The sequence below is a fragment of the Arachis hypogaea genome, chromosome 19 (assembly GCF_003086295.3).
Source record: "Arachis hypogaea cultivar Tifrunner chromosome 19, arahy.Tifrunner.gnm2.J5K5, whole genome shotgun sequence".
In the NCBI taxonomy this organism is placed as follows: domain Eukaryota; kingdom Viridiplantae; phylum Streptophyta; class Magnoliopsida; order Fabales; family Fabaceae; genus Arachis; species Arachis hypogaea.
In genome coordinates, this window is record NC_092054.1 from 1,559,157 (window position 1) to 1,571,061 (window position 11,905).

Genomic DNA, 11,905 nt, shown 5'->3' on the forward strand with positions numbered 1-11,905 from the left:
ATTTATTGTATCTAAAAAAGTATATAATGTCACACTTATTTTAAAAAAGATGAAACTTTTCAAATACACGGTATAATATATAATTTAAGAACAATAAAATAAAAATTTCTAGAATTTTATAATAGTATTTGAAATTTTCAATGACGATAATACAAATTGTTTAAATCGACCAAATGAATTCAATAGTTATCCTTTGCACATTTTATTTAAATTTGAATTTTAAAATTTAATTTGTATCTTTTTTTTCCTAATGTAAATTATTTTTGACAGAAAATAGAAAAAGTTTTATTAGACAAAAAAAATATCCTATCAAAAAGTTATTATAAGGAGATTTATAATTAGAGAAGAAAAGAATAAAAGTATTAATAATAATTAAGAAAAAGAAACGAAGTTTGTATTAAAGAATGCTAGAAAAGAAATAATAAAGTTCATATAATTAAAATTCGTACATTCAAAATGTGTTTGAACTTTGAAAAATAAGATGAGACATGAAAACACACAGACATTTGGCTTCAATGAATCTGTTTATACCATTCAATTCAGTGTTCTTTAATTTTTTGTTTTCCTCTTTTTTATTTCATATGAATTTATTAGTGCCAAACATGTATCACATAGAGTATTTTTTAACTCCATCCTAATCCATATATTATCTTTGCTAAACAAAATATAAAAAGAAAAAAAGACAGTAAATAAATTAAAGTTGTTATTATTTAAAGAGAAAAGAGTAGATTAGTATTTTTGTATTTTAAATTAATTAAGATCTAAATGAAAGATAACGTTAATTTAAAAAAGTTAAATTAAAATTAATTCAAACATTGATATTTAAATTATAAAAAAATTAATTTTCATATTTTATAAAATATCATACTGACGGTAATTGTAAATAACGCTACTTAAAATTAAATAAAATAACACAGATAAAACAAATAAAAAAATAAAAAATAACTTAATCTTGTATAAAATTCACCTATAAAATTCTGTACCGAAAAATAAATTTAATTTTAGTATATTAATAATATAAAATATTTTATATAATCATTCAATTCAATTAAATTTATTTATGTAGATCATTATTGAAAAATAAATTTAAGATACCGACATACAATTACTTTAAATTAAGCAATAATTATTAATATTATATAAGGGACACACTATTTCACTAAGAGTGATCGCCATAAGAAATAATTTTCTAATTTTCTATACTAATATTAAAAAGTTTATATAATAATATTATCGTTATCAATACTATATGATATCAAAACAAAAAAAAAAAATCACCGTACTAATATAATATTATCAATATTATATAAATCATCTTTGTATTTATTTTCTATACGTATATAATATTTAATTAACACATTAAGACATATATAATATTTCGTTAATACATATATAATATAAAATAATTTACAAATTATTATTAATTCGTATATAATGTATAATTAAATTTAATGAATTCAATTATAATAAACAACAAATTATTTATTTTATTTCAGACTTTATAAATGAATAAATTAATTAACTAACATAACAAATTATAATTAATATAGTAAAATTAATTAAGTAATATATATTATAATAAATTATATTAATATTTAAATATCTAATCAAATCAATTAGCTTATATAATTAAGTAATGGTAATAAATTGTATTGAATGAGTTAAAATAAATAAATTGGGAAACACTCTTCGGAGCATGCCACGTCAGCTCCATCATTAAGCGCAGAAATTCGATTTTTATATAATAGAATAGATGTATAATTAAATTTAATGAATTCAATTATAATAAACAACAAATTCTTTATTTTATTTCAGACTTTATAAATGAATAAATTAATTAACTAACATAACAAATTATAATTAATATAGTAAAATTAATTAAGTAATATATATTATAATAAATTATATTAATATTTAAATATCTAATCAAATCAATTAGCTTATATAATTAAGTAATGGTAATAAATTGTATTGAATGAGTTAAAATAATTAAATTGGGAAACACTCTTCGGAGCATGCCACGTCAGTTCCATCGTTAAGCGCAGAAATTCGATTTTTATATAATAGAATAGATTTGGAAAACATAGTTCATGCATAGGATTTGGTAAGTAATTTTCAAATTCGAGCTTGAATAATTGAAGACTGTGGTATAAAAATGAAATAGGATATTGTTGTTGTTTGTACTTATGCCTTTAATCAATAAATTCAACTTTTTGTACTAAAAAACAAAGTGCCAAAAACATATAAGTGAAAAATTAATCAATGGATGGTCGATAAATGCAACTTTTTCACAACAGCTTATTACTTTATTATTGCAAAGATAAATGCATGAGGTGGATGTTCTAAAATTCCTCTTTGTATGGAATGTCGACGTCAATGAGAAAAGGGAGAGGGGAGGGGAGTTGTTATGAAATGTGAATAAAAGCTTAAAAGAACAAACGAATAAGATAAAACGATGGAAAAAGAGTAAAATTTAATCTTAAGTTTTGTTCACAAGGTCATAAAAGGAACTTTACTATGCAAATATCTTTTCTCCAACTTGCCTATAACAACCAAAGAACATATAAATATCTCTATTTTCTTAAAATAAAATGCACAAAACCAATCTTTTTGCACATAAAATAACATTCATATATTATTAGTTAAAAATATATTATTAAATTATTAAATTAAAAAAAATAATTAAAAATAATTGTCAAAACTAATAAATTTTAATTACTTTTTAATATTTTTTTTATATTATTTTATTTGTTGTAGCTTTCTAGTTTCTAGTGGTAAAGAAGAAACACGAGAAGAGAAGGAGACCAAAACAGCGTGTTCAACTTGAAAACCTCATACCACAACTAGTGATTACTGAACGATCCATGCCCCATTTTCTCTCCTAACTTTCTTTATCCTTCTGTCCACATTTTCGTTTTCTCAGGAAACAAACAAAACAGATTCTTCCCCCATTATAATACCTCCACCAAAATAATAAATAAAAATTAACAAAATTAACTAAACTACTGAAAACCCAAAAACAATTTTTATTAAAAAAAAAAAAAAAGCGATCCCACCACTAAAATTGATCAAAGTATCCTTCCCCTACCCTTATCTCTTCTCATAAATTCAAACCTAAGCAATCAAAAATCCAAAAAAGAAAAAAAGAAACCCTAGAACGGGGAGAGATTTCACCATCCAACAAATCTCTTCCTTCTTAATCTTCCCTCCTTCCCCGAATTCCTTCCACCCATTATTCTCACACACACACAAAATTCCCAATTTCCCCTCTTTCAATTTTCCCTAAAAATCCCCCAATTTTTCAATCATTTCTCCCAAATTTTCCCCCAATTCCGAAACCATAATCCAGAGGAAATAAAAGATTGAAAATTGAGAACCTATTCGCAAATCGGAAGAAAAAAATCCCATTTAAGCTAACCTTGCCGCCCCTGCCGTCAAATATCCCAAATCTTTGTTTCATGCCCAATTCCTCCGCCGCAGCCGCCACCATCCGATGCCGCTTCTTCCGAAGAGCGAGACAATCCAGATCCGGGAGGTTTGGGACTCTAATCTCGAAGAAGAATTCGCCCTAATCCGCGACATCGTCGATGACTACCCTTACGTGGCAATGGACACAGAGTTCCCCGGGATCGTTCTCCGCCCCGTCGGAAACTTCAAGAACAGCCACGACTACCATTACCAAACCCTAAAGGACAACGTGGACATGCTCAAACTCATCCAATTAGGTCTCACCTTCTCCGATGAATTCGGCAACCTTCCCGCCGCCGATGCATCCGGCGAAGACCAGCGCAGCTGCATATGGCAGTTCAACTTCCGGGAATTCAACGTCAACGAGGACGTTTTCGCGAACGACTCAATCGAGCTTCTTCGCCAGAGCGGAATCGATTTCAGCAAGAACAACCGAGACGGCATTGACGCTCGTCGTTTCGGTGAGCTTCTAATGTCTTCTGGAATAGTCCTAAACGACGCCATTCACTGGGTTACGTTCCACAGCGGTTACGATTTCGGTTACCTGTTGAAGCTTCTCACGTGCCAGAACCTTCCAGAAACACAAGCTGGTTTCTTTAATTTGATCAACATGTATTTCCCTAGGGTTTATGATATTAAGCATTTGATGAAGTTTTGCAATTCATTGCATGGTGGTTTGAATAAGCTTGCGGAGTTGTTGGAGGTTGAGAGGGTTGGGATTTGCCACCAGGCCGGTTCCGATAGCTTGCTTACGTCAAGCACTTTTCTGAAGCTGAAGGAGAATTTCTTCAGTGGGTCGCTGGAGAAGTATGCCGGTGTTTTGTTTGGATTGGGCAACGACGGCGGCAGTGGCGGTTATAGCTCTAATTCTTATGTTCATTGAGAGGGATTAGGAAGAAAAAAAAATTGAAAAATTTAAGAAAAGAAGGAAATGAAAGAGTGAGAGATTAAGGTTAGAGTGAGGTAAAGAAGAAAAGAGGGAATGTGAAAGGAAAAGTGTTAAGAATTAAGGTTAAAGTTTAGAGAAGATGTTAATTTTTGTTTGTGATTGAGGATATGTGTGTATATGTTACTACTTTCAACAACTTAACATCTTGTGTTGTAGAAAAACTTTTGCAATTAATAAGTGGTGTTGTTATGGATATATATACCTTTGGTTTTTTAACTTGTTTTTTCTCTACCTTTTGATTAGTTTGATTCATCTTTCATGTTTACTAGCTGAGATCTATAAGAATAGGTGAGCTCAAGTTTGATTACCTTACCTTGATTAAATGGATACTTAGAACTCTTTTCTGTTGGTTGCTCTGCTGGTGTATTACTGAAAACCAACTTGATCTTTTCCTTTTAGTTTGTTTCTGTTTTCAAGGTGTAAGAAATTATGCTACATTTGGTATGATGATTTATAGTTAATTGACTTCAATTGGATAATGGTTATTGGTGTATATCTTAGTCATAAGGATAATTGGTGGATATTTGTTGAAGAGTTTGCATTTGACAAGAACTGCAGGTAAGGCAATGTTTGATGGTTGGAGTCGCTCCTTTCTGGGTCTATTGCTTGAGACTTCAAACCTCGGAAAGGTTCATAGTAACACAAGTTTGTTATGGATGCCTTATATTAATATTCTCTCTTCCTTTTTTTGGTGAGAATTGTTCTCTTTTCTACTCATTATAAAGTATAAACTATATGTTTGATAAAGGAGAAGTCAGTGCATTGGTTTGCATTATTATCTTATGTTTTATGGTTCAAGTCAACCCTTGCTTGCAAGGGTTTCCATTACATAGCATTTTGCTGGATTGGTCTTTATACATTATTAACTGGGTTGGTACAGTAGAAGTGTAGCAGTAGAACTGGTGTGATCCCTCTTGGGTGATCATCTTGCTGTCAAGTCAATTTTTCTGATGACGACTGTTTTCAATATTAAGTTTTTAACATTCATCTGCAGAATAGAAAAAGGATGGAAATAATGGGACAGTAGAGATGAACCTTTGGCATTGGTTTAGAAAACTAAAAAACTCGTTGCCATAAATAATCTGTCCTTTTAATTTTTAGCAATACAGAAATTAGTTTAGAAAATTTCCAAGAAATGGACAATTTTGTGTCCTCGATATCTGTATCTTTTTTCTGGCGACAGTTACCAATTTCTACCCAAGAGATAAGAGTGTCTCGCCAATTTTAGAAGAAAATCACAACTTGATGCTCTGTTGATGTTGGTTTCAATACAGTCCCAGCTATCTCTGCTAAAACAAGGCGATGGACTTTTGATTTTTCGCATCATTTTGGAATTCTATTTGTCTACACTTCCATAAAATAAGACCGATAAGAAAAGAAAAGAATACAGTGCCACCAGGATAGTACCGAGTGAAGTCTATAAATAAAGTTTATCAGATACAAATGTAAAATTCATCGTTGGTAACACTTGTATCAACTTATACGTCCAGTTCTTTTTTCCTTATTGCAAGCACAAAGGCATAAATTCACAAGCTCTTGATATATCATTGATTTCTCAGCTGCCTTACCCTGAAATTTCAAGATTATACATTTGTTCAGAACTGAAACATATTAATGGCAGTGACAAATTTCAAATGCAATGGCCAATAATCATTTTGTTTTACACTTCAGAATTTTTTTGTTTGAAATAAACCAAAGGCATATTGATGCAGAGATGGAATATATGACAGTAACATTCAACATATGGAACAAAGCTTAGGGAATAGGGTTTGTTTCTGTATATAACTCTATCAGGGTCACCAACTCAACCAAGTTACAGGCTTGGTCACCTCATATAAAAACTTTCGGATAGAAAGATCCTTCAAATTTAGTAATGCTTCATGTTATTGAATCAGAAAAAAGCTCATTACAGTATAGCTTAAAAAATGTTCAAAATAGACCAAATTAAAACATAATTCCATCAATAAAATCACTTTCAAGATTCAACACACCGACACTGGTAAGAGTCTAAAAATTGGTATATGCACATATAGATGACACCACTTCTTATCCACCCATTCTCTTTCTAAATTCCATAACATGGGAAATCATGAATTGCATTTAAAAACTTAAAAACATAAATCAACCATGCAAACGCAGCTAGAAGTCCGGAAGACTAACCTTTGGTTTATGTTCTCTTGCGCTTAAGATGTTTGATATGATTAACTACAATGTAGCTGATCACCTCCTTCAAGGTAGCCTTCCTTTTTTCCTTGAAGTTCCATAGCTCCTTAACAATATATCTACCGCTTGGATTGTACTCATTGAGTTCTTTGATGGAAGTAATAACAGCTGCATGTACCTCGTCTCCCCATTCCTGCTTGAGACTTTTTAACTTCTCATCATCCTCATTCAGAATTTCCTGTATCAATACAACATCATTTGGTATGTACATGGGCTAGAAAGATGCTGACACTACAATACAGGACATTTACAAATGGCATGCCATGTCCATAACTTGATGAATATGACACTGACAAGAAAGCAACATATAGAAATAACCCTCTCAATTGGCCCATCCAATTGAATTTCATGAATATGATATGAACACACAAAGCATGTCTTGATAGTATATTTTGAGGACTTGAGGACATGCCTGTGGATTATCATCAACCGTGACCACTTTGAATGGATGCCAGTTCGAATCCTTCAAGTTCTCCTGCCAAAAAGAGCAAAGCTCCAAACCCTTTGTCTGAGCTTCTTCTTCACGAAGACTTTTTTGTTTCATGAAGACATTGAGAAAAGGCTTCTCATCAAGTTCTCCCATTTTCTTGATCCCAATATTAGTTCGTGAAGAAGAATTCAGAATATCTTCTAACCCCTAAAATAAAAGACAGAAAAAACCTTAGTCTCCACAATCTACCCAGGTCACATTAACAGAATATCTAAAGAGATTTCAAACAGAAAGGGGAAGAAAAACTTCTTGCAAATAGCTTATCATGACTAGATGCAAGCATAGTAGTAGATACTTGGTTATCTTCAAGAATCCCTGAAGAGTTAGTCAGCTTTAAGAAAAAGCACTAAATGTATAAATCATGTTGCAAGTAAATTTCTAGATGGGCAAAATATTGCTAGAGGGTAAGTAGATAAGATCATACATTTATCAATGCTTTACGAGCTTGTTGCAGCTCATCATTGCTCTGGCGCTCCTTGATAATGAGTGTTTGGTTCATGGACTCCATACTGTCCAAATTTTCTACTTTCTCTTGCAATTCATCACTCATTTCCTTCATCTTTTTCTGAATTGCTGCATCATCTGCATCTCCAAGATGCCTCATGACCTGCAACTTCCCTTTTAACTCTTCAATATCCATTTCCAACTTCTGTTTGGCATCTAGTTGTTTTTTCAACAGAAGTATCTTATTCAATGCCTCCTCTTTCTCTCTCTGGAAAATTTGAGAACCGCATCAGCAAAAGGGCATTCACAATTTAGGGTCCGTTTGGGAAGCTTCAAAAGTAACTTTTTTGAGCTTTTGACTTATAAAAAATAGTAATATTAATGTCTGGTGCAATTTTCAAAACTAAATTGCTATTTTCTAAGAAGCTATTTAGGAGCTTATAGAGAAGTTAAAAAAAATGACTTCTCTCATAATACTATTACTTTTGATCACATTTCTATAAAATATGCACTTTTAGAGTTAAAAACCCAAACACAAAATAACTTATTTATAAGCTACTTTTAATGTAGCCATTTGTTGTTTAAGCTATTTTGTCAAAAGGAGCTTAATTAAGTTGTTTACCTAAACTGGACCTTAGTAGAATAAAATACTCAGCAATTAACAAAATATGCAACAATGTCTTTCATCTTTTCATAACCAAGGCACAATAAAGAAGGAAACCTTTTGCTCCTCAACAAGTGTGTAAACTTTCTCATCAGCTATCTTCTGCTCCTTTGATGCCATCATAAGTGATTCATTCCTCAAATCTTTCTAGAAGGACAAAGAGATAACATTAGAATCCTGTAACAGACATTATAAATGCTGGTGCTTTGGAGTAAAATGGCACAAAGAGGATGAAAACAACAGAAATTGAGACATCAGATCATGCATCTTATGGGAATTGTTTACAGAAGGAGAACAATCCTGTTTGAAAACATTAATATTTGGCTGTACTCTCATCAATGTTTAATACTTCATGTAACAAATGAATATGAATATACCAATGCTTTTTACTAAACTCGAACTAAGCAAATGGTGCCAGCTCACTGGACCAGCTGATCCTTAGACTGATATTACTGGATCAGCATCTAGCCCAAGATGATCAGACCTACCTAAAGGTCAAAGTAGGACAGACTAAAAACATATTTTTAAAGAAATACTGGAGCTTGATAGTTGTGTTACAATTACTCAATTAGTATCTTCACTATGGATCGATCCAACTATTTTTATTCCTGACTAGAATCCAAGGAAATTCTAGTTTTATGAACTTGGTCACTGGGGTGCCTCCTCAACTCAACTCAAATACTAAAGGAAATCAAAATCAAAGACTCTCTCTTTTCATATAGTCAGCCAAAACAGAGATATTACAGACTCTGAACAAAAGCTGCCAATTTGGCAATCTCTGCTTAAGGTCCAAACACAAATGGTGGAGGACCACAATCACATGAATAAGGTTCATTACCAAATAAAATACTCAACCCAAATCAATAGAAACCAATAATATTAGTAAGAGATCAAAGAAAAAAACAAACAATGAACTTTTGCAAGGATAATTATCGATAATTGAGGAAGATCCAACCAACAAGAACAAGCTTTGCCCCAAACAACTAATAGCCTAAAAAAGTCATATATAGTACCTTCTTCTTTTCCTCTTCGAGTTTCTGCCTCTCTTGATCAGTCAGTACCTCACGTTTGTTTAGATCTCTGCTCCAGGAATCTAGCTTTCGTTTTTTTGCCTCCAACTCACTGCTCAACTTTTCTTGTTCTTCCAATATCCTCCTTACCTCAATACGGGCAAGACGTTGCATTTTCCTTGATTCTATCAAAGAAATTGGACAATTTTGTAATATTAACCTTCAATGCAGTTTTTGTTTTTGTGTTCATTAACATACACCGATGTATTCCGCATAATAATAATAATAATAATAATAATAATAATAATAATAATAATGAGACCACGTGCCAAACACATTAATTAACGTGCAAACAGGAAAGAATTAATTAGATGCTACAGATAGAATGTAGTAACACCTTCAACAAAAGCATTGTGAAGTTGGTCTTTCTCCACAAGCATCCTGCTCAAGGACAAATTCTTCTCATTGAATTTGTATACCATTTTGTTGATGTTTTCATTTGTAATATCAAGCTCATTGGCCAGGTTTGCCACAATACTATTTCTGCTTTCAGATGCTTCTTGAACAATATCTGAAACTGTCCTCAACCTTCCTTTATTGCGTAGGTAATCCCCTATCAGTCCTTCACAACCATAATCATCTTCCCGTGCTACCCATCCATAAATGTTTGTGTCTGCTTGCAACTTGTTTGAACTCCAATCCTTTTTACCACGACGTGCAGTTTCAAATGATTTCTCAAATGCACTTGCATTCATGAAACCGTTCCAGTCATTATTGAAGTCCACTACAGCTTGAGAAACCGTATCACCTTCATTCAAGAATATTTTAACATTTAATGGTCTGTATTTTGCAAATTCCTTCAACCAATATCCAGAATCCTGTGCTTTACTCTTTATGTTAACAAGAATACCCGTCCAGGGCCAAACATACAACTCATCTTGCTGCGGAGGTTGATTGACAGCTTGAGGTGCAGGCGGACGCTGGACTTCGTCTGCCTCGCTGGCTAGCTCATTGTCCATGTACTTCCACAGAGCAAGGTGGTTCGCCTTCTGTTTCGCACTTCTGTTAGCAGAACCCTTAGCCACGCCTGACGCGTGTTGGTACAATTCCTTGTATTTATACTCTTGTTTCTTCTTCCCAGCACAGAAAGGACATCTAAGAGTCCCATTTAAGGCTTTAACCTTGTACTTTCCACTCCTTATCTGTTCATATGGTTTCTCTGAATAGTCGTCAATCTCAGACTCACTAATATCCGATTCATCCTCAGAGCTGTAGTCCATTGGAGCTGTGCATCATTTTACACAACATTTAGTTCAGGACATAAACTTCAAGTAAAATTTCCTCCAGAAATCATCAAAATAAGGAAGGAAAAAAATTTGTATAAACCAACATAAGAATAATTTCTCATTCAAAATGTTGCTAACAGGAACAACTGTACAACAATGTAAACATAAAAACATAGAGTTCTACTGAAACAAAATTTCGCATCGCAAATGCACAAGCATAATGTCACAAATTGAGTTTCCCGCATTGTAAAATTAATACATAATTATATATATAAATTACGTCAACGCATAGCATATGAAGATATGATACATCAATTTCTCAGTGATAATAGCACATGCATGCACGAATAGAATCACGGAAATTGAGAGTGTGGAAACAAATTAAGAAGAAAACCAAAATTGAGAAAAGAGAAAAAGACAAATTGGAACTAACCACTCAGTCACTGTTGACAGCTAGCGATGTGGAAGAAGACTACAACCACCGCCACCGCCACCACCACCACCGGCGTTAACGTGAAGATCAACGAGAAGAGAAGAGTGAGAGGATACGAATTACGAAATGATTTGACTTGAAAATGAGAGAAGAAATTGAAGAGTGAGTGAAACCCTAGTGGCTAGTGTAGTGTACTGTATAGTAGAGTGACTCGTGAACACTTTCTCTTAATTGCATCCCATACCCCTGAAGTTACTTCATATGCATTTTAAACCCCTTTATTCTTGAAATATGTGAAATCATCTTCCTGTAAACTTTTTTTGAATATTGATATGACCTTTGGACTTTTCTAAATTTGCATTCTTCGATATTATAACTTGTTTCAGTGTTTGTTTAGTTTTAGATATGGTAGGAAATTATTTTTAATATCTAAAAGAATTGGATACATTTATTTTATTATAAAAATTTATGTAACTAGATTTTAAATTTCTAAAATAATTCCAATATTAATAAAAAGAAAATTGTTTTGATTAAAAACATAATAATCAAGGAATGTACTAATAACTTTATATTTAATTTTTATTACCAATATCAAATACATATTCTTTTAGATGTGAATAAAATTTTATACTTTATGCAAGAGAATATTCTTAGAAATCTTAGTAATGATCAAAACTATAATTAAATATTTTTTAGTCTAGTTAAAATTTCACAGACATTGAGCTAAGCTAACTGAACAGATTTTGGATACCAAGATATTCTATTTACACTTTTACAGGACAATGATTTGATGGATGACGAGTGAAATGACTGTTGTGTTTTTTTTTTTTTTTTGGACAGAAATGACTGTGTTTTTTTTTTAGTGGGAGTTGTCAAGTTAAGTTTAATCCACAAATTTGTCCAAATTAAAAGTACGTCCATTGATCAGGTATGGGACT

General features: G+C 32.1%; 2 protein-coding genes across 2 annotated transcripts; one reads left to right on the forward strand and one right to left on the reverse strand.

Moving 5' to 3' along the window:
* Positions 1-2,805: 2,805 nt before the first annotated feature.
* LOC112775419 (probable CCR4-associated factor 1 homolog 7) lies at positions 2,806-4,612 on the forward strand. The gene has a single exon (XM_025819014.3). It carries the CDS (start codon positions 3,494-3,496, stop codon positions 4,349-4,351), a length of 858 nt encoding a protein of 285 aa, XP_025674799.1. The 5' UTR covers positions 2,806-3,493; the 3' UTR covers positions 4,352-4,612.
* A 1,206-nt stretch (positions 4,613-5,818) lies between these two features.
* Positions 5,819-11,209, reverse strand: LOC112775417 (factor of DNA methylation 1). The gene is made up of 8 exons (XM_025819013.2): positions 10,968-11,209; positions 9,646-10,533; positions 9,252-9,433; positions 8,296-8,385; positions 7,555-7,842; positions 7,053-7,277; positions 6,578-6,818; positions 5,819-5,986 (listed from the first exon to the last, which is right to left on the reverse strand). Exons 2-7 carry the CDS (start codon positions 10,526-10,528, stop codon positions 6,585-6,587), a joined length of 1,902 nt encoding a protein of 633 aa, XP_025674798.1. The 5' UTR covers positions 10,529-10,533; positions 10,968-11,209; the 3' UTR covers positions 5,819-5,986; positions 6,578-6,584.
* Positions 11,210-11,905: the final 696 nt, after the last annotated feature.